Here is a 24,679-nt window from a genome sequence, read left to right as displayed (position 1 = left end):
ATAACTTGCTAACACAGGGCTGCCAAGTCTCATTTTCATACTTATTTGGCAGCATTTTCCTTTAATTATTTTTTTCTCTTTGATCTTTACAATTTTGGACAAATATCATGCATTTGCTTTAGGAAAGGTTGGCAGAACTGCTTACATCCAAATCATTTGAACCCTGGTGGATGGTGGTCTCATTGGCAATCATATTGAATCTCCAAATTTCAAAATAAACTAATTTACCTGTATTCTTGAATTCCCCCAATCTGCTACAAGGATATTTCCTAGTTGGTCCACAGCAACTCCAGTCGGAGCATTAAACTGTCCATTTCCTTCACCATTTGATCCGAAACTAAATAGGAAATTCCCTTCACTATTAAATACTTTAACACAGTGATTGTGAAAATCTGAGACAATAATATCATTGTTTGAATTAATTGCTACGAAATGAGGGCCAGCAAATTGCCAATCACGGTTACCACGAGAACCAAATTTTGACAAAAGTTTTCCATTTGATTGAAAAATGAAAACACAACTTCCTTTGTTGTCTACTACAATAATGTGACCATTTTTGTCAACAGCGACACCTTTTGGTCCCAAAAGTTTTCCGGTGCCGATTTTGTTAATGTACTTTCCATCTGGGGAGAACACACTGATCCATTTATTATCATAATCTGCGACTAAATAGTTCCCATTGACAGTTGTAGACACTCCAGTTGGCCTCTGTAATTTTCCTGCTATTCTGCCTGGTGCACCGAATCGCAATTTGCATTCACCAGCTGTATTGAACACTGAAACAGTTTGATTGTTACTATCGGCAACTAACACTTTTCCATTTACAGCCCATACACCTTGTGGATTAGTGAATTCTCCCTTGTTTCTTCCTTTAGTGCCTACCCTCATTAGCAAGTCATCTTCTATTGGATTGCTACGTCTGTTTGACCCATGTGACCTTGAACTTGAGGGCCTTTTTGTTCCTTTCTGTTTGACATTGACTGTCCTTGGAATTTTGGATGAGCCCCCAAAATGATCTAGTTCTTCTCCTCCAGGAATACATTTGACTTTAAATGGCGACCCCTTAACATGTTGATCATACAATTTGACCTCTAATTTGTATGTACCTTCTTTTGACAATGAATAGGACAATTCATAAGTTCCATTGTGATTATCCAGGACTGTTGGAATGACTTTTTCTTCTGTTTCATTTTTAACTTCTGCCGTTAATGTTCCATAACCCAATTTGACTAGTTCCCCTTTCCTATCTTTTGTGGTAACCATAACAACAGAAGGTCGTCCTATGTAACAAAGTTTTAGACCTTCACCTGTTGCTGTGGTTTCGAAAGCTATTGCACTATTACTTTGAATACAGCCAATTTTTTCAATACTTCTGTGTAGATTAGACAAATTTGATGAATCATAGACTAGACATGTATTTTCTTCTGGTTGATATTGTAATTTTATTGATCCTAACTCCTGCAATTTTTCTGACATTTCGGTTTTCATTAAGAGGATTTCAGTTTCATTTCCTCCTTTTAGTTTCTCCTCAGTGAAATCACAGCAATTATTGATTCTGGTCAGAATGTTTTCTAAAGTATCCTTCTGTGTTTGCAATATTTGATATTTGTGATCATAAATTGTTTGCAGTTCAGCAATAAGTGCAGTCTTCCGTTCACTAATAACATTGACTAGATCATTGAAAGTTTGATTGATTTTATCTTCTGCTGCTTTGCTATTATTTTGTAGAGATTCAGCGACTTCGGACACCATAGTAATTGAACTTTCTAAACACGGTACTTGTTCTCGAGCACCAAGTATTAAACTTTGAAGTAATATTTTATGTTCTTGTATTGCGTCCTCCAATGGGATCATTTTGTGCCCCATGTGTTCAACAGCAGTACAGTCTTCACACATAGCTGTTTCACATGCACAACAATAAAAATGTAACTGGTTCCCATCATGACTTGGACAAACCAATGTTTCTTCTTCCAAACTGTCACTACAACCAGATATATCTTGTAACGAGACAATATTATGTTCTTGTGTTTGTTCTAAAGCTTGATGAGTCATGGTACAATTATCACACAGGTATTCATTACAGTCCATACATTTTGACACTGGACGTGCTGGCTGTCCACTGCAGGTTCTACAAATATTAGGTTGATCCACAACCTCCATTAGATTTGTAATGAAAAAGTTTGTTTGTAATGCACAAACTCCTTCTAGTGGTAAAATTGACTGCTGTCTGCAGATTGGACATGTAACCGAAAGACTTTCAGATGGAATATAGTCTGATAAACAGGTGGCACAGAAAGTGTGCAAACACGGTAAAACTTTTGGACTTTTATATCGCTCCAGACAAATCCCACAATTCAACAGTTGTCTGTCTATCTGCCGAATGACAGGAATGTTGTCAGCCATGATGAAAATGTCCCTTCTTTTGAAGGTGACCTGCAAATAAACAAAAGATTTCATTGAAAATGTACAACTTCATTTTACTGCCCTGATAATCAAACAATTCATTAATTTTGAGAATAAAGTAAAAATCATCTTGTTATATTTAGAATGGCTACAGATTAATTACTTCCTTCAATACAATAAGTAATGAATGCCAAGACCAAAGATACCCCTGCTTGTTTATATACATGAGTCAATGCACAATTTTTAATAGTAACGCCACCCAATTTCCAACTTGATCTGTGTTTTGTGGTAATAAGCATTGTGTATTATAACATTTGGTTGAAGTAAACACAAGTTAGAGAACTGAAACAACAGATTTATAAAATTTTCCATTTATAAAGGGGCATAACTCAAGAACAGTAAAAGTGACACCTTCCAATTTCGTATGAGATCTGTGTTTTGTGAAAATATGCGTTGGGTATAAGTTTTATAACCTTTGGTTGAGGCAAACTTAAGTTAGAGAATGAAAACCAATCTTAGTGGCATGGGCCTTTAAAAAACATTTCCACATTTTTCATCACTAGAAAAGATGACGAAATTACCATTGGAATGTGATATCTTAATAAATAATTCCTTTACCTTGAAAATATTGAGACATATACCTATCTATAAATCTCTCGTCAGTCTGACACTGCTATTTATCATATACTTTACATATATAATTAAGAATTTACCAAAGTCTGTGTGATGAAATATTTATTGTGCATCAATATAAATAAGTCTAATTACTAGAATTAATTTACAGGCGGTTATTAATATCAATTCATCATCATTTTTGATCATCAATATCTGACATGTATTACACAGTTATCCATCACTGACAGTCCCAAACGTAGACTAATTATATGTGTAATGGCCCACTAATATCATAGTATCAATTATTATATCTTTTCAGCCCTTTTTTATCTATCAACAACAAATTTAAAAATATAACATAAATGTCTTCGCTTTGTGTCAATAAATACAAATTTACAATAAATTTCAACCATTAATTCTCTAATACACAAATACAACAAGTTCAATGGAGTACACCAATTAAAATATCATGTCATTTTAGACATTAAATATTTAATTGATCAATTCTTTTTTTTCAATTGTAAAATATAATAATTTTATGACTGGGTAAACTAGTACATTTTTGTTTCTATAAACAAGACCTTGGGACTTGTTTTGACTTTTTAAAAACTTTTCTTCTTGAGCAACAATTAAAATTGAATTTTAGAATTCTGAAAGGAAAACTTTAAGTACCGAAATATTGCATGTTAATAGAGCAATATGATGCATATTACACACCCTCATAAACTAGATTGAAGGTTTTCCTTTCTTAATTCTTAAAGCACCTGCTTAAAATTGGGGAATGAATATTTTTCTAAATCATCTCACTGTAACAAATAATACCTGTACGAAATGTAATTATATGCTGCTTAAAAAATAGAGCATATATAAATATTTTTCTTTTAAAATTGGTATTGTTACAAATCCCATAAACAATTAATAACTGAAAACTGTTATTCTCAAAACTCAAAATATTTCAATTAATCTCAATGAGTTTAGATAAAACGATATAACTAAATAGAAATTCAAAACAACCCTGCTGTGAGAAAATGCACCACAATTCATTGTAACCCTTATATAGTTCAAAAATGTCAAACAAAATAATCAATCCTTATCAAATATCTTTTTAATCAAACTTTTTAAGTATATAATTAAAATTTTCAAACTGTGCAATTAAATTTTACAAGGAGCAAATAATGTAAAAATTACTTTGAACAAGAAGGTTTTTATTCTTCAAATATTTGTGCTTTTGTAAATCTTAAGATTTTGAAAGGTTGATAAAACTGACAATAACTCTGGACTATTTATTTAAAATTGGAATTGGTCCCCTGCACTTGGTCTCCTGCAAGCCATTAATCCTTCTTTAAGTGGAAAACTTCATATCAGAATAACATTGCATACTGGTACCCTATGTCAGTAATAGCAGTTGATTGACAAATTTCAACCTAATTTAATATGTAAACTTAACTTTCATTGTATGAGTTATAATAAGTACGCTGCCATAATAATATGACATTATTTGTTATCTTTTACTTTAATCTAGATCTTTCACTTCCAAAATGAAGACCCACACAAACCAACATTGATTTGTATTATAAGTTGTCAATGTCTTTAAACCAACTTTCATCAATTTCAAAGGCTGTGACACCTTAAAACGTAGTAATACATAAAAATTGTAAATTACTTATAAATTTTCAAAATCCTAGCAACGGATCATCCATTAGTTGTTTCAATTTTTTTCTGATGTCTATATCTAATTTGGTTGTTCAGTTCTAAGTGCAGTATAAACATCATAGAACAGATCCATTTTATTTGACAAATTAAAGTTAAGAGTATAATACCATCAAAACGGGCTGACACTTTTGTTATGCTAATTTCTTACATGTCTTATCATAAGACTGCATGTCGGAATTAATAATATGGCATTCTTATAATACACGGAACTAAAACCTATTAAAAAATGGTTGCTAAAGTACTTTCAAACATGCCATAAATCTAATAATATTCACGTTACGATTGATGATCACATTTACTGAAGAGACCATTTTTTACAACTTGTAAATATATATTACTATCACAAACACTACCATTTTGCCAAAATTACTTTGTTGTAAAAGACTTTATGTCAGTATAAGTAAATAGAAGGGTCTAGACGGTCTATTTTACAAATTGCACTTTTACATATTGTCAATACTTGAAACATAGTACTTTACCAATATGACTATGACCACAAAAAAATGGTGATTTGACACCAACAGCCCCAAGAGATTATTTCATATCAATAAAATACTAATTCAAATTAGTGTATGGTGTAATATCATAATTGAAAATTTACTCCGATCAAATTGAACTTTATTCTAGTCCTACTATCACAAATCTTTGATTGGAAGATTTGAAGGAAGAGCTCAATTTTTAGAAGCATAATAACTTTTGTTACATTATTCACATGAAGACTTTTAAAGCTCAAAGCAATTTAGAGCTTGAGATATTATTTAGAGATTTGTCCACTGCTAAATACTGTATGTGAAATTCTATATAGAGTTTTAGTATTTTATGATTTTAGGCTCCTAGTTTGAGGAGGCTCTGGCCTTCGTAAGTGTTGAATTTTTTTTTTTTTAATTCTAAGTTCATTTATATATTTTGAAGTTTTGTGTGACGTCCCTTTGTACTGAACTAATAAACATTTTTGTTTAAATTAATTAATAAATAATCTTTATTTCAAGAGGATAATCCTATTAGTACAAACCAATCTTCCTGAAAGTCCTAAAATTAAGTCCAGAGGCCCGCTGAAGAGTGCCTCCAGAAGCTACATTTTCATGCAGTGTTGAAGATCCATTAGTCAGGCCTTTGGTTGCTTTCTACTCTTTTGTCAGGTTTCAATCTCTTTGACACATTCCCAATTTCATTTTCAATTTTATACCTAACATCTCCTCTAAATGCAAAATTAAAGTCATTTAGGTTTATGTAAAAACCAAACATTTAAATCCAATAGACTATAGTTCTGGAAGCAGTAATACTGATCGTTTTTCATCGATAAAACATGCAACGGACTTAGCGTAGCCTCATAAAAATCCCTTTAATTGTTAATGTACTTGTGATATAAGATAACACCTGGAGATGTGAAGAAAGGTAATCTACTTGTATTGTCAGGTGATATCTTGTCTAACACGAATTTTAAGCATGCCTGATTAAAAACCATTGATACTCTTACAGCTACGATACAAAATATTAACTGGTTTTTGGTGATTTTAATAAAATTAATACATACTATTGGTGAAAATATTATGTAATGAAATATTGAATTTCAAGTTGCCCACCAAAAGAATAAAGTCCCAACATCTGTTGAAAACGCCTCAGATAGATATATGTCTGATGGGTTCTTTTATCTGTGTATCCTTTTGGTCTCTTTCAATTGTTATGATGACTACGACAGTATTAAAAATCAGGTGGCATCATTCAAGTTATACTTTTGAAACTTGACAATTTTAAATGATTTGAGTCATTTCAAATGATTCAAATAATATAACAAATTTGACTCAAAGGAAAAAAACATTTTGAAAATATAAAGTATTCAGTCAGGAGTCAACAGATAATGACTTCTAGTGTATTGCAATAGTTATTTCTTGCCTATTGGGCAGAATAAAAGTTTTCAATGGACACTTTGAATTTTAGGTATTTTATGTTGTCATAGAAAGTGGCACTGTCAAAACTGTCAAAGAAAATTAATAAAATATTCTTTGCTCATATAAATTATAGCTCTAATTACTTCAATGTCATAATAGCCTGGAGATATTATCTGTATCAAATAAATATTTTGTCTATTCAAAGTGCAAAAATAAGTTGAATATTATCATTTTTCTTTTCTTATTTTTGATAAACAGGTCAGTTACCCATTAAGTAATAAATGTTGACATTAATAGATCACTTCGGAAAGAATAGATTCCTTTCTGTAAACCACAATAGTACAATTTTATACATTTTAATTACTTTAAAGCTTATTATATATGATTTTATAATACTGACATTCTGACAATCGAGAAATGTTAATGAACTTTTCACCCATTCAAAACTTAGTAGTTGTTTCGTTTTTAAGTAAATAAAATTAATCTCATAAAAGGACCCAAATCACTGGACTAATATTTGTACAGGTCATATTCGATATTGTCAAATCTAAACAAAATAGATAAATTAAAATCGACATTGCTGTTAATAATTTATTTAATACTTATCTTATTTATTTAGTCGTTTAAATGGCTTTTTGAAAGGAAACACTTCATGGCTTTAACAATACAAATCCTACATCACAAAATAAAAGGGCCTCTTTTATAGAAGATTTTTTGTATAAAATCTATATATTGTATACAGCAGGTCAAAATAACTTTAACAGTCTGACTTTCATTACTAAGTTAGCTTTAATATAAAAGTTGGGTTGTTCCCCATGTATCAAGAGGTCTAAATTTGGCTTTGAAACCACAAACTGTTTGCTGTAAGCACTCTTAAAACATGTATAACATGAAAAGGAAGGCACTATAAAAAGATTTCTTTTTCTTATAATAATTAGCACAATAATAAGACAAAAAAATAGTGAAATTGTAGTGTTTTCTTGTTTAGAAGTCCTCTTTAAAAATTCTCTTAAACATAAAATAAAACGTTGAAATTTCTTCTTTTCTACAATGAATGGTAATTTGAGCAACACAAGAAAGCTTTAATTATATATTGCTGAAATTCATCACTTAGATGTGTAATATGATGCATAAGTAAGTCAGTAAAACATTTGAACAAAAAAATATATCACTGAAAAATTCAATTTCTGCAGAAATTAATGTATCTGAAATATAGTTCAGTTATTATCCTAACATAATTATATAATTTTGTAATTAATAAGCATTATCACTATTTTTCTAGTCCATAAATCTTACTAATTCTGCCATAAATTTTAGAGAGATTAATAAAAGACACCTTGTAACAGGCACAATTTCTCAATTTTTATCCCATCGATCAATTTTCAATCCTGTTTAGTTCAATCAGGATATATAAATTTCAAATCACATGGAATACCTAAGAAATTGATTATGCTAATAGACCACCAATAATAAATAAATGTCAAATTAATCTATCAAATTTTACTATAAAAACTGTCATTTTCATTCATAAATATATTTGCAATAACAATCAATAATCATGTGAAAATTTTACAGAAATTTTATCCATTTCAAAACCAAAGAACACACATCAATAATACAAAGGCGTGATACTGAAAGTTTTAAATTTATAAAATGTTAAAAATAATGCTTGCATCACAATTCTTTTCATAATTTTATTTCATAGATAACTATTTTGGTTTATATTAATATTAAAATTATTTGAATAAACTGATAGCTTATTTTTGTTAGCCTTGCCAAAACAATATCTGACCAAATTGTATTGGATTTCTTTGTTATCATTTCATTGTCTCAGCGTAAAGACCTTCCCGTTGGTCCCATAGTAGTTAGACCACAGCAAGCATTCATAGACATTGCACTCATTTCATCATACAAATTAACGTCCTAAAAGGACAGGGTTCACTTTTAACAAAATATATGGCCTTGACTTTCAACTTTATCATAAACTATCAAAAAGGCCACAATCTGGTTCTTAAACAGATCTATTAAAGCCACATTACTCCAAAATAAGCAGACATCGCTAAAAGTTGTAGTCCAAAGGATATGACCACCAAAATTTTGCAAAAGACAGACGCAATTTTAGTATTTTGCAAAAGAATAATAGTGAGGACCAGCTGATTTTCTTCCAAGGACCACCAGGGAAAAAAAGATTTTGTGAACTCTGAATGAGACTTAAGACATATGTAATATGGAAAGGGCCTTTACTTCACAATCAATCCTTGTTTAAGTAATAATTTCATGAAGATTGATCATAAAAGTTATTGGGAAAACTGTCCACAGACCTACATAACACACAATAAAATTCCCTACCAACAAACACGTGCATAAAAGGTATTACTTCCTCCTATAAATCTAACTTTTAGTTGTTCAGCAAAGTAATAAGTTTCCAAGACCTTTAGACTTTGCATGATAAACCACCCCCATGTAATGCATATGTTAAAACATTAACTGTTATTTGCACATCATTTCAAAGAACAAATTTGTACAAATAAAGCCTTTGAAGTTTGATGTTTGTACAATATTGTCTTTCATATCTATTGAATTTATAATTACTATGTCATATACTACATAATAAGGATGTCACCTAAAGTAGTCAGACATGTCTGATCAAATTGCTTAAAATTTGTATTGCATGTTCGTTTAATAGCTTTTTCAAAACAGTCTTTATATATATATATTAACCTGTAGTTTTTTTTTACACTTCACAAGGTTGCAAAAGTGGCTTCCTAATTTCAAAACTTTGTGGATTTCGTGTTAGATAATACTACATTTCCCTAGTCATTTAACCAAGAATATAACCACTGGTTAATTCCTTATCAACATAAATTTAAAATCTGACCTACAAATTTGAAATAAGGGCTGAGGGAGTTTCATAGGCTTTACACTACAAGGGGCCGTTTCAGCTTTAAAATGTCCCTCTTTTTAAGTGATGAAAGAAAGGAGCATGCTAATGATACATGATTGTTTGAAGGAATTTTGCAAATTTTGTGAGTGGAAGTTCTATATATTTTTTAACCATTTGTCCCAAGACTATGCAGTTCGAAAGTTCTTGTCTATAGAAATAGGGCAATAGGAAGTTGAAAGTAACTATAACAACTTCAATTTTAAACAAGACACTATACTCTGTTTGAAATATCATATTTAAATGTACAATGAACTGTTGCAATTTGGGTCCAAATTTTAATTTGGCATAAATATCAAATAACTAGTTTGCTTCATTCTAAACTGAGACTTTTTACAAGTAGCACTCTAAACTTTGGTGTTCCAGGAAGTCCCCTTTAACAAAATCCTAGATCTGCATCTGAGACGGACAAACTTACAGACCAGAAAACATAATGCCATTTACAATGCTAACATATCATGAAAAGACAACATCAACATGATATCTTATGGCAAAGTTCTGCACTTTTAAGATAAATGAGTTGTTAAAGAACTTCCTATAGGACAATTTATAATCCATCAAATCTAAAATTGTGGTTAAACTATTATATTGATATTCATCAACTCTTACTTCCATCAACAAAACATATTTATGCACCTATCAACCCTGTTTACGCTTACATTTTGACGAATATGAAGGTTAATATCGAGATTGTTTGGGTGTATGCAAATATTGGATCTTTTCCTATGCCTGAGGTACAAGATAAATTCATGACAACCTGTACAGGTGGAAACATTTAATTCATCAAATTAAAAAATATAATGTGATTTTCGTGGTTCCGACTCCGGATATAAGAAGTTGATAGATACGATACACGATTTTCATTCAATGCTTTAATTTAACACACCCTTTAAAAACGTCAAAGTTTTCAAATGAAGGTGATAAAATTACTTTCAATTAAGGTAATGCAATACTGTTATCTTTAGGGTAGCTTGTAAATTCAATTAAAATTTTGACAGTACTTGGCCTAGGGCTAATGATTGTGTTTCGATAAAACATGTTGTGACTTTTATTTACAAATACATGAATTACAAAAAATAATGGAAAAATCAAATGCAGTAAATAATTTCTAAACAAATTATAATTCCGAACAAAAAAATTGTTATTTTATTTAATAAAAAAGTAAAGCTTTTGTTCAACATATAAAAAAAATATGCACCTAGCTGTCTGGCAAACATTTTTTATTTTATTAATTAAAATAAAACTGAAAGCATTCTACTGCCGTTTAGCAAAGAAAGGACTATTTCATGGCGCTGTCTCCTTACAATAATGTAATAGTTTCCTAAAATAACTTTTACTTTGATGTATTATATTTGCATAATAAACAACCTAATTGTTGTCTTATAAACATGTAACCTCTAATGAAAATGTCATCACTGTGTAACCCAAGATAAATAAATAACACAATTTTGTAGTACCATACAAAAATGTACTTTTCATGGCTCAATCTTTTTTTAAATATGTTTCAAGTAGTAAAATAAGTACATTAATTGATTTTTTTTCATATGACTTAACATGAACCAACTGCATATTTCAAAAAAAATATCCTCCTTAAGTGCATCATCAACATACAACAATATGAAAAACAAGAGATGAGGTCATAGTCAATGAAACAGAGTTCTTCTTATCAGTGTTCATGGACCCAATTTATCAATATTCAATGAGGTCATAGGATGAGGTCAATACTGTTACCTCAGGTCCATAATAATATATAATGACAGATACAAAAGACTGTTATTGTTTTAACACATTATGTCATAATATTCAAATATAAGATAAAGCTAGCCATAATTTTTTATTTTTTTTTAGTAAAACATAGATAAGGTCTATTTCAGACTTCAAACAGTATCCCAGATAGATTTTTTTTTATATAAAAATCTGCATTTAAATTATTTTGAAACCAAACAAAAATCTAATGTTTAAGGCAGTGGGTTTATAGGTTAATTCAAATCAGTTAATGTTGTAATTAAATCTAGACTACTCTGACTTACAAATGTTACATTTCTAGTAAGCTGATACCAAATATCATTACCAGTTCTTTCTGGCACCCTTAGGCTCACAACAGTAGTGTAATCATTAAATAAATAACAAAAATAAATTAACAGTTAAGAAAAATATTACTTTATGTATTCAGTCATTCACAGTAATTTAATATATAAATAAATTTCTGTTAGTCCACATAAAATGAGTTTATTATACAGTTTCTAAACTACTTCTGAACTTCTGAGTCAGTTACTATTGTTGCGGATGGGTTCAATGACACTTTACATTGGATGAAGATAATTGTAATATAAAATAATGACCTATTTCAGATCTCCAAACCAGTCTTCCGTGTTTGCCCAAACAAGTAAGATCAATTAGTACATAACTGATATATCTTGTCCACTGACCAATAAACTAGATTTCTATCTTTGACCATGTCCTTAGCATACCTAATTAGGAGACTCTCGTGTCAATTGTTGACCGTAATGTCCATACTGGTAGATTTTACCTCTGTTCATGATTAAAGGTATACGCTCTGATAGTTTAATACAAATAAAGAAATCATAAACTTTACCGTAATTTGAACATAAAATAAAATTTAATTGTTCTTGAATTACTTTATCATTCCATTGGTGAATAAAAACAGGAGTAGATGTTAATTTTTATGAAAATTGAAATACCTTGAAAAGTTTAATTTTCAACAAGTATAAATAAAAGGAAATGTAGGGTAAACATCATATAGACAGCAACCCAACAGTACATGTTTGCCCTATTTATTTCATCTAATCATTCTTGTGATGACTGTTTTAGCAGTTTTTTCAACATATGTTGCTTGAACTATTCATGCACTTTAAATGTTCAGATCAGTGGTTCAATACATTAATAAGACATTAAGAAAGAAATATACAGCCTAAGCAAAATCTATGTTGTAGGATCTAAAGACATTTTGTATTTGTTCTGTTACTTGTCTGAAAAAAAATCACATATTGTAAAAAAAAAATTTAAAACTTTGTATAGCCATTCCAAAAACGACTTAAAAAGAATAAGATAGCTATAGCCATTAATGGTATTATCTATGGATTACATAATCTACATGTAAAACTATATGTACATTTGTACTTATCAATCATCATAATCTCAATTAAAATTTATCTAGCAAACAAATACATATATTACTATGTATACAAAAACTTACCACAAAAATAAACCGTTCATGTTCTTCAAAGAAAGAATTATCAGAAAAAAATTCTTAGATAAATTATATGACAATCAAACAAATTATAAGCTTTGAACAAATTAAGATTGTAGTAAATTAGACAGATCTAAAATTTTCTTGTGTACAAAATTGTGCTATCATAAAAGGATGAGCAAATGAAAATTAAAAAAATCGCTATAAATAGAGATACAAAACAAGTGACCAGTATTTTTCATTAAAAATGAATTAAAAACAATATTTTTTTTAAATACAATGACTTAAGTACTGCTTATAGGTCAAAGAAATATCAACTAAATTAAAAAAAAAAAGAGGAGGAAATCATACCCTGACTTAAATGATACCCTGTTGTAATTTTGCCACAATAAATGTTTCAACATTATCTTTAACAATACGAGAGCCCGATTTTGGCTTGAAATAGTTGCCACTGGACATTAAAAAAGCAACAATAAATCAACTTCTTTTTCAATGCCATATTAGAGTGAAATTTTTCTGGAATGATGTAAATTGCTAAATAACATCTTAGCATTCAAATCAACAAATTGAATTCAAATTTTTAGACTCAATAGGACATTCAAAATTATAGGTAACCCAATAGTAGTTCCAAATAATAAATTACAATACATGTATTAAAAAAAATGTTAAAATTTACTAACTCAAAGTATTTTTACAAATATTTTCTACACCGCTCTGCATATTCTATAACATTAATTAAAAAAATCTATACCTGTTCAATTTCATCGAAAATTTGTGATTTCCACGTTTCAATATCCATTTTTCTCATTTAACAATATATATTACGCTATCCTATTTATCCATAAATAAATAAATTAAACTGATTCTGTATACCACATCCTAAGTCATATATAGTTATAGTCTATCCCCACTAGTGGTTAAACACGATACTACGACTTATCAATCACCTGTTGTATATATAGGTAAACGGTACCTTTAACAGGTAAATGTCTTACTGTGGTTTTTGTCAATAAAATAATCATAACTTATTCAATAGAACAACTGTATTAATCTGCGAAAGAAAATATTAAATATTGTTTTATAAATCAGGCTTGATGATGATTTGTATAGATTTTTTTTATGATAATTGAATTACTCTTTTAATCTATTTTTCTGTCAGAAATGGTGAATATCACTGAATAAGATGTATTGATTAATTTTCCTCAAATAATAAAGAACATGTAACATATTGACATCTATATTGTTATGGTTTTGTTGAAAAACAAATGGAAATAGTAAAAAAAAATCTAATAATAATTCTGTTTGAACATAAAAACATACAAAATACTTTGTATATTCAAGGACACGTCCTTGGTATATGCAAGCAAAAAATGAAACCATTTATAGAGGCCAAAAAATTTCCATCCTGAATGAATATCAAATATTTTTTAATCAAAAACACATTAACATTTCCAAAATACAGGTTATGGTATTGCAGTCTTCTGATTTAACAGCAAGAAACATAACCTTAATTAAGGAAATTTGACATTACAATAGAAGTTTCTATGTCATTTGGTCTCTTGTGGAGAGTACTGTCTCATTGGCAATCATACCACATCTTCTTATTTTCATATGTCATACAAAAAACTGTCAACACCTGAAACCTAAATTCTCTCGTTCCATAATTCTTGTCAAAATTATGTTAACTTGACTTAGTTTTTTGTAAGTTTTGATTTGAGGAACCAAATTAATGCCTTATCTTACATTGTAGATACTCTCATCAAGAGATTTTCTTATGCTAGATAGCTTTCCTACATGTCAAAGATATACATAAATTCAAGTCCTTTTTAAAATAAGACGGCGGATATTAAATGACTTCGTTGTGCATAGATTTATAGTTAAACTTGGTAAATAATTAATGGATAATTGCATTATTTTTTAAAATTTCTAAATGTATCTATCCCTTACCGTGGATTCCTCATTATTCGTTGGATACCAAATTTTCTTAAGTTTTGTGAGTACAAGTAAACCACAAATTCAAATGTTCAGCGAATTACTAACTTTTCAAAGGCTTTTAACTTGTATGCAGAGATGGGTAAAACCACAAAATATCCAAGAAAATGCAAGTTAGTCAGTTTCTCAATCAAAGAAAACCGAGACCCACAAAAATTAATGAATCGTCATTATCAATTTTCCAAAATGATGCATTCATATCTTATTTATATCCCCAAAACTCAAAAATCCTCAAAACAAGTACCTGTATCCTCCTGTGTCTACTCTGGTTCAGTACACTGACTTACTTACCCTTAAGTAGCAGCTAAATGTTTTCTGTCACTATGAACCTGTTGCTAAAGTACATACTATTTACCAGACCAAACTTTTATATGTCCTACACACTTGTCAACAACAGTACATGCATTAAAAAGTTAAAAGATCTGACAAGCTATCTAATTGTAATTAAATTAAATATGTAAATTTTTTTAAATGGATAAAATATTAAGTGATATTTGAAGAAGTAGAAGTGCAGAATTAGAGAAATAAAGTGTCTTTTCTGGTAAATCCAGGTGTGAATTTTACCTACAACTAACACCTGTGGTCCAGGACATCTAAGATACATCTTTATTTTACATTAAAGAGGGTGGTAAAGGGTTCTTTTCCTGCAATATGTTTTTCCAATTTTTTTTTCACATGCAGCCGTGAAAAAGGTTGGTTATTCACTGTGTATTGTGAAATAGGTAAAAACATCAACGTGCAAGAAATTTTTAATTGTTCGTTCATTCATCGTGAAATGGCCATTTTGTTTCGCGTTCTTCCAAGCAGATACCCCCCTTTACGCCCCTCATTAAATTGTTGCATGTGATGCAATGGCTTTCTGCTGTGATAAGCATTGGAAGTTACGAATTTTATAAAAAAAACGAAAATTGAAATGACTGCCAGTCTTGCTATTTAAACTTTTTTTAAATACTACCTTTAAGCATGATAGGCAGAATAGAATTTCTAAATTACATAGATAGATTTGAAACAAAATCTTAAAATTGTGTTTAATAGTTACTTACGACATGGTTTTAATGCAATTAATGATTTCCATTTCAAATAGAAAGACATGTCAATTGGAGAAAATGATCAAGTGCAGAGTCATATATTATAAATAGGTCACTAGAGGTCACACCTAGCATGCATACATCTTACATACTTGGTGCATTTAATGCAGGGTGTGTTCTTTCCCAAATAAGATGTTAGTATTACATGTCACAAATCACCGCAATAAATTACAACATAGTCCTCCTTTATCTTGTACTGTATTTCCTATGTGGACTTTGCTGTGATTAATCATATTAGTTTAGGCCTGTTTTTTTTTGGATCAGTAAAAAAATCTCAAAGATTCAGGGCTTATAATTTAATAAGCAAGGGGCTTGGGTTTTGTGTACTTTAGGCTCACCAGTGGCGCTCAAATCAAATACTGTGGGAAGACCAATATCAGTTATGAAGTGGAAATATAACTAGAGGCTCTAAAGAGCCTGTGTCGCTCACCTTAGTCTATGTGAATATTAAACAAAGGACGCAGATGGATTAATGACAAAATTGTGTTTTGGTGATGGTGATGTGTTTGTACATCTTACTTTACTGAACATTCTTGCTGCTTACAATTATCTCTATCTATAATGAACTTGGCCCAGTAGTTTCAGAGGAGAAGATTTTTGTAAAAGATAACTAAGATTTACGAAAAATGGTTAAAAATTGACTATAAAGGGCAATAACTCCTAAAGGGGTCAACTGACCATTTCGGTCATGTTGACTTATTTGTAGATCTTACTTTGCCGACATTTATTGCTTTTTACAGTTTATCTCTATCTATAATAATATTCAAGATAATAACAAAAAACAGCAAAATTTCCTTAAAATTACCAATTCAGGGGCAGCAACCCAACAACGGGTTGTCTGATTCATCTGAAAATTTCAGGGCAGATAGATCTTGACCTGATAAACAATTTTACTTCATGTCAGATTTACTTTAAATGCTTTGGTTTTTGAGTTATAAGCCAAAAACTGCATTTTACCCCTATGTTCTATTTTTAGCCGTGGCGGCCATCTTGGTTGGTTGGCCGGGTCACGCCACACATTTTTAAACTAGATACTCCAATGATGATTGTGGCCAAGTTTGGTTTAATTTGGCTCAGTAGTTTCAGAGGAGAAGATTTTTGTAAAAGTTAACGACACCGGACGCCGGACCCTGGACGCAAAGTGATGGGAAAAGCGCACTTGGCCCTTTGGGCCAGGTGAGCTAAAAATAAGATGTGGTATGATTACAATAAGACAACTCTCCATACATATAAGACCAAATGACACAGAAATTACCAACTATAGGTCACTGTACAGCCTTCAACAAATGAGTAAAACCCATACCACATAGGGAGCAATAAAAGGCAATTTGGTAAATGTAAATATTGCAGTAATATTTCAAGTAATAGAAAAGAACAACAAAAAAAAAAATCCTTTGATCTCTTATATGTCAAAAAATAGATTTTAAAATTTATTTTAGACATTTCTCATAATTTAACACTTTCTTCATCATGCTACAACAGAACTCAAATGTTTACGGAACATAAGAATTTGTAAAGTAAAAATGTTGCGAAAATTGGTACATTTTTCAGAGCTTAGAAAAATTAATGCTGTTAATGTATATGGTAATAAATCCTTTGACTGTATTAAAAGTTCAAACTCAATTGATTTTTTGACAATCCCAGCTAATTTATTGAATCGAACCACAGGCACCTGTCTATACAACTGCTCTGAGTAGTGATATCTAGTGTCAAAGTACATATAGACTAAAATAGGTCAAGGGTTCAAGTTCATGGAAATTATGGAATCAGCAAATATTTCTGGGGGAAATTTGTGTTCTTTTTCTTCCTAGTTACGAGTCGAACTCTTGAAATAGAGATATATCATTGTTATATCAGGCTGTGTAATCCAACAACAACCAGTAACAATCTGTTACAATGAAATTAGTACTGTTAATGTTATAGGAAAAGAGTGTCTGACACATCTTTGAAAACAGTATCAATATAATTGTGAAAGCAGTTAACAAATTCCAGTAATCAGGAATTATGATAGAAACATAGGAAATCATCAGAAATCACTATTGAACTTTAAGACACACTAGAAATTATCAAAAAATATACAGATGTGGTATGTTTGCAAATGAGACAAATACCTAATGATGCGGATGTAAGTAATTAAATGAATTGTAAAGCCTTCAAAAATTAACAAAAACAAAAACTTACTATTTAGTCAGCCATAAAAGACCCTGATATGAAAATGTGAAATAGTTCGAATCGGAAAACAAATACCTAATTTATTACAAATCAATATATACGAAAAACAAACATGACAGACATTATATATGTCATTAACCAATGATAATCACAGAATTACAGGAATTTACATCTTACTGAGATACAAACATGATTGAGCTGTAAACTGTTCTGTACACAAGATTTTAACATGCATGCATCATATTATGTGAATTTTCTTTTCCAATAATCAAAAGATTTTTCCATTTCCCGATGGAATGCTATACTCAGATTAAATTTGTAGGCTAAAAAAATTATTCATGAAAAAGGTTGTAATTGCAAAAACATTTTTTTTTTCAAAAAAGATAACCAAAAATAGTCATCCAGATAAAATAAATTTCAAATATGGTCTTATCAATACAATAACCCCTGTAAAATGTTCAAGTATCATGACTGTTCTTTGTTCAGTATGTGTTTTCAATGGATACTTGTCCTAAAAAGTACTTGAAGTAATCTTTTTTTAAGGTGGTACCTAACACTACAAAATAAAATCAGCTAAACGTTTAATTACGTTGTGTTGTTTAGGGAATATTAAGCTTCTCGATGATCAAACTAAGTGTTTGTCAAACTGCTATATAACCAGTGTAATGTTTCTGATAAAACGGTTGGTTGAATTTTTTTGAAATTTTCATATTTTTGTCAAAGGGTCAAAGTTAATACTTTGTCAAAATTTTATGGAAATTAAACGAGCCAAATTAATTTTAGTTAAGGTGTTGGGTACCACCTTAAAGATTATAAAAACTTCTATAAATAAGCATACAGTGACCTATCGTTGCTTACATCTACTGTAAATTCAGAAATTATTTCGACGTTTTTATCATTGCAAAAAATGCAACAGGGTTATAATCGCAATATTTGAATTAAACAAGATTTTTCTCAATATTGCAAAAATCAAAATGGCAATAATAAATGCACACAATAATTTCTGAATTAACATTACTTTGTTTGGTATCTGATGGATAGTAAGTAACATGTCTCATTGGCAATAAAATAACATTTCCTTATTCTAATATACACTTGTTTTACCTATAATGTTTGGGTTTGAGGACCAAGGCTTTGGGCACTTAAGCGTCTACATGTACCCATATATTCAAGTTCAAAGTAAATACAAAAGTTGAGTGCATTTTGGTGTAATAGTTAATTTGATTGATATCATCTGATTTATCTGGAGGAGATAAGTTCAAGGACAAAGTTTCAAGGTCTTTTAAAAAAAAGTTTTAAAAAAAATCGTTTTTGACTATAGTGGACCAGTAAAGTACACATGTAACATGGTTGCATTTGTTTTCTTAGTTTATTTAAAAAGGAAAATTGGATTATACATGTATAATGTTTCCAATATTTCAAAAACTTTGTCATACATCTATGGTATAGATCTGGTTGGAACAGTGTATGCGTAGAAAACACAAAAAAATGTGGTATTATTAACAATGAGACAACTCCTCACATGAGACCAATGACACAGAATGTTGAGACCATATACACACCTCTTTTATTTTTTTAAATTTCCATATATGTGCTAGGTTGGTTTTTCTTTATCTTATTGACACACAAATTTAAACCCCATGTTTCCGTAATAATTATTCATATTTAGAGAGGGCATATATTTATATGTTCCATGCTGTACATATATCATCTAAAACATTTTTTATATGAGAATAAAAAGGTCTAACCTCAAAGTCTAACAAAGATTTATTGTTTGGTTTGCAATGGTACTACATTGTAGTAACCTTGTAGTAAATGTTTAATAATAAAAAACATAAATTTTAAAAGAAAAAAAAACAAAACCAAAAGAATCACATGACTACTATCAATGTCACATTGTACCATAGTAAAGCAGTACTAAGTACTTATATTACTTGTTTCAGTGCAACAAAAATTACATATTCCTATGTGGTTTTCCTACTGATCAAAAAAAAAATTGAAGATGAGTATGACGTCAGAACTTTAAAACAAATATGTTATCTGTCAGATCATATGATTTGGTCATGTGAGCGAAAAAGACATCATGTTTATGTCTGCACTTTCAAATATCGCAGAAATTAGACTCATATACGGACAAAAACATAAATTTAAAAGAGACTTGTAATTTATATGAAAAAACATAATTTACATTTATTTAACTCTGAGGTCATTGTATTATAGTGTTTTAAATAGCTAAATTTGGTCTTTATTGGCAGCCAATCAAGATTTATCTCTTTTAAATCATCTTAGAAATGTGCATTTATCATAATCCATCAATTTTCCTCATAATTTTATATCAAATATTAATTCAGCATGTAAACATGGAGCAAACATGTTTATTTTTCATTTATATTGATGCATATTGATTATAAGATTATTAATTGGAAAGAAGTGCAAAATATTTATATAAATCTATCTATATCTGCATAATGTATTGACTTAAAAGTATTGATTTGAAACCTAAAATTCTGAGGAAATATGCAAATGAAACACACAAAACAACATTGTTATTGTTAATACTCATAAACTAACTGAAACATTTCCTCCTTTTACACAACACATAGTCAATAAATTATGTTTAGGTGGAAAACACAATAATTAAAAGCTGTACAGCTTGATGTGTTAAAAAGAGCAAACTATGGCTTTTGCCTAAAAATATTAACCTTTATTTTGTTTTTACCGAAACTTTTCTCTCCACAAAATGGAATAAAGGTTTTGGAAGCTGTGCAAATTTAATGGTAAACATTTTTTGTAATTTGTTATCATTACCGTATAATGATACAAAAGTGACTCAGACTATTCAATATAGAAATTGTTAATCAATTAAAACACAAAATTTTATCTTGCTAATTAGAATTCTAAATATATTTTAATCTGAACTTCTGAAGAATGAATGTGAAATAATTTTCAGTTTTTAAAAAAAATATAGAAATAAAGAAAATTATTAGAATAAACGAGTTATATTTCTATTTCAGTTCATTTCTCTATGCAGTTGGATACCCTTAATATTTTCTACATCTTCTTTTATTATAGTTTTTCAAACTATCCCAAATATCTAATCACAATGACATATATATTGTCACTTCACAGGGGATACTTTTTATCTGAGTTATCTCCCCTTATCACTGGGCATGTTATTTCCTGTGGAGAATGTCATCTTAAGATATGATATCTGTCATACTACATGTGATGAAGGGTAGAATAAGTTCAATGTATATCAGATATATGTAAACATTGCTGCTAAGTATCACTTATAGTAATCAGAAAATGTATATAAAAAGGGTCGCATAGTTTCATATCTAAATATAGTAATCAGAAAATGTATATAAAAAGGGTCGCATAGTTTCATATCTAAATATAGTAATCAGAAAATGTATATAAAAAGGGTCGCATAGTTTCATATCTAAATATAGTAATCAGAAAATGTATATAAAAAGGGTCGCATAGTTTCATATCTAAATATAGTAATCAGAAAATGTATATAAAAAGGGTCGCATAGTTTCATATCTAAATATAGTAATCAGAAAATGTATATAAAAAGGGTCGCATAGTTTCATATCTAAATATAGTAATCAGACAATGTATATAAAAAGGGTCGCATAGTTTCATATCTAAATATAGTAATCAGAAAATGTATATAAAAAGGGTCACATAGTTTCATATCTAAATATAGTAATCAGAAAATGTATATAAAAAGGGTCACATAGTTTCATATCTAAATGTAGTAATCAGAAAATGTATATAAAAAGGGTGCATAGTTTCATATCTAAATGTAGTAATCAGAAAATGTATATAAAAAGGGTCGCATAGTTTCATATCTAAATACATTTGATTTGGTTGATTTAAAGTAAAACTTAAAAATTCTATTTGTCATTTGTCTGTGTCATACATTTATCTTTCTTTCTTTATAGCATGCTTAAACTAATGCATTAACATTTAATGGATTATTATTTGTTGGATAACAATCTTTTGTTGATTTCCTGGGTATAGACTAACCACAGTTTGAGACAAAGCTTCCAAAACGGCCATATATTCCGAACTTGACCGAAACTTTCATAAAAAGTCTGGTTGCTCTAAGCCTCAAACGGTCAAATAGAATTGGTTTGTTATTCAAGGCATTTTTCATAAAACGGTCATTTCAATTTTGATAAACTATCGATCATTAAAAATGTCCGTTTGGGGCTTTGAACATGTCCGCTTGGGCATACTATTTCACAAAGATATTTCGGTCATAATTGGGTTTATTACAACAGATGCAGCATATTTAAGATACTTTGAAGTGTCTCAGTTAGTCTAATTCTCTGGGTACATAAATGTACGGCTTGGTCTTTGAGATCATTATGTTTTTTTACAATCAAAATGTCTTTTGTTGTCTTTCTATAAGGTGTTTCCAGTGAACATGTATATATATTTAATGACCCCAGCAACAGTTAACATGTAAATAAAGTGACATAAATCTTTAGGTTATCTAGAAACTATAATCAACTCGTTTTTCTTCATCATTTGTTATTTTATATACACATCTAAATATACCTTTAAAGAGGGGCAAAAGATATCAAAGGGACATTCAAACTCATAAGTTGTAAATAAAATTTCAACATCATGGCAAAAATATAAAAAAAAAGACTGAAAAACAACGGTGTACAAATTACAACAATGAAAACCAAAATAGTAACATTATGCATCAATGATGAAAGTGAAAATTCCCCTAATAAGTCAAATGTGCAGTAACTTCATCAAGAATAATAACAAATAGTCTACTTTTTATTTAAACTATTGACCCTCAGAAATATTTGCCTGTAGTTTTGATAGTAAAATGCAGACTATGTGTAATGTGTTTTGCTTATTGTGGAAGGTAGAACAGTGACCTATATTTTTCTTTTTGTTTCTTTTAAAGTCAGTGACCCTACTTATCATGGATTACAAGTTGACCTCACTCAAATTTCATGAAGTTTAGGGGATTTATTTGCTAGAAGTTGACAATGATAATTCTGAGCTTTGAAGCACTTAGAAGCAGGATAATACTGACAAATTAAAGAGTATAAGGGGCAAAGAAGTTTGACAAATTGAGTCAAAATATACATGACAACTTCAACATCAAATACAGTAGCAAATAAACAACAGGGCACACCAAGTTTTTAGTTGTAAAAATAAGAAGATGTGGTATGATTGAGAATGAGCCAATTCTCCACTAGAGACCATATGACATAGAAGTTATTATAACTATAGATCATTGTATGGCCTTCAACAATGAGCAAAGCCCTTACCACATAGTCAGCTGTAAAAGGCCCCTAAATGACAAATGCTAAGCAATTCAAAATACAAAACTTACGTCCTAATGTATATAGAAAATAATAAACAAAAACAAATATGTTACACAGCAAAAAAAACGACAACCCCTGAATTACAGACTCCTCACTTGGGACAGTCACAAACATAATATAGCAGAGTTAAACAAGAATTTTTGGTGCCAAATTCCTGCCTCTACCTGGAACAATGGTGTAACATCACAACAAGATCAAACTATGAAAAACAATAAACAAACAACAATATGAGTAACAGCAAAAAACAACAACCACTCAGTTACATGCTCCTCACTTGGGACAGGCACATGTAGAATGTAGAAGGGTTGAACTTGTTTGAAGGTACAAACCCTCCCTTAACCTGAGACATTGGTGAACAGTGCAACATAAGACTTTCAAAATTTACCTAACAAAATCATTATCAAATACAGAAACAAATGAACCACAGTGCACATTAAGTGCCAGTCTTTGTAAGAATCAGACAATTTTGAAAAAAATCAAGACATGGCTGTAAAAAACCCACCTACCTAGCCATCCTATTTTGAAGTAACACTCATCCTGAGTTAGAAATGGTAGGTCTTTAATATCTGCGTGTCTGGTAACTTGAGAAATCTTTAGATAAACTTTGGTTAGAATGATAGCAAATAACAGAGTTAGCTCCCCTTATTTGTACATTTCTAGTGCATTGTAACCAAATTTTAACTCCAATTACCAGAACAGGACAATGAAACGAACGGTATATTTTTGCATCATTATACATTTTGAACATAAATTAATGTCAACCTGAGTGGGTTTTTGTTTGTCATGTTTTCACCACTGCCTGATTCTTAGGTAGGCTAGCACTTAAGCATGTTAAGTCCGTTATTAAATGATAAATGTTAAAGATACAATATATTGAAAAAGTATAGCAAAACAAAGTCTGGTGGACTGCACACCAATTTGAATAAACATATATCGTCGCTGGGCTTCTAAAATGTCGTGTATGACTTTTTTGGCTAAAAATACTTTTTGACACCAATGGAATCTTTGGTATTAAAAAATAGCATACAGTTAGACCAATCAAAATGTGTGAAATAAGACATATTATAAAATTGCCAATTTGTCAGTTGTTTCTAAAGTTTGCTTCCAAAATGTTGTATGAAAACTTGAAAATCGTTGTAGAATGGCTTTGGGAAAAAAATAATTGTACATTTCTTTATTTCTGTGAAAATAATTTTAAGTTCTTGGATAATCAAGAAATGTCAAAGTTTTTATTTCACTGCTATTTACAAAAATGTTCAAGTTCACATACAACATTTTGGAAGCATGCATTT

At 29.9% G+C, this 24,679-nt stretch overlaps 1 protein-coding gene across 4 annotated transcripts in view; it reads right to left on the bottom strand.

The window, feature by feature from the left end:
* The window catches only part of LOC143041999 (tripartite motif-containing protein 2-like), a 42,721-nt gene that overhangs the window by 5,637 nt on the left and 12,405 nt on the right, over positions 1-24,679 (bottom strand). For 3 of the 4 annotated variants that reach the window (XM_076214199.1, XM_076214198.1, XM_076214200.1), the window contains exon 2: positions 229-2,433. In XM_076214199.1, the coding sequence (XP_076070314.1) occupies positions 229-2,403 (2,175 nt within the window). In that variant the 5' untranslated portion in view covers positions 2,404-2,433. Of the gene's footprint in view, positions 1-228; positions 2,434-13,523; positions 13,697-24,679 lie in introns of those variants that run through there. The other variant, XM_076214197.1, reaches the window with a different exon arrangement.

This window comes from Mytilus galloprovincialis, chromosome 8 (assembly GCF_965363235.1).
Source record: "Mytilus galloprovincialis chromosome 8, xbMytGall1.hap1.1, whole genome shotgun sequence".
Taxonomy (NCBI): domain Eukaryota; kingdom Metazoa; phylum Mollusca; class Bivalvia; order Mytilida; family Mytilidae; genus Mytilus; species Mytilus galloprovincialis.
This window is presented reverse-complemented; position numbering and strand designations above follow the sequence as displayed.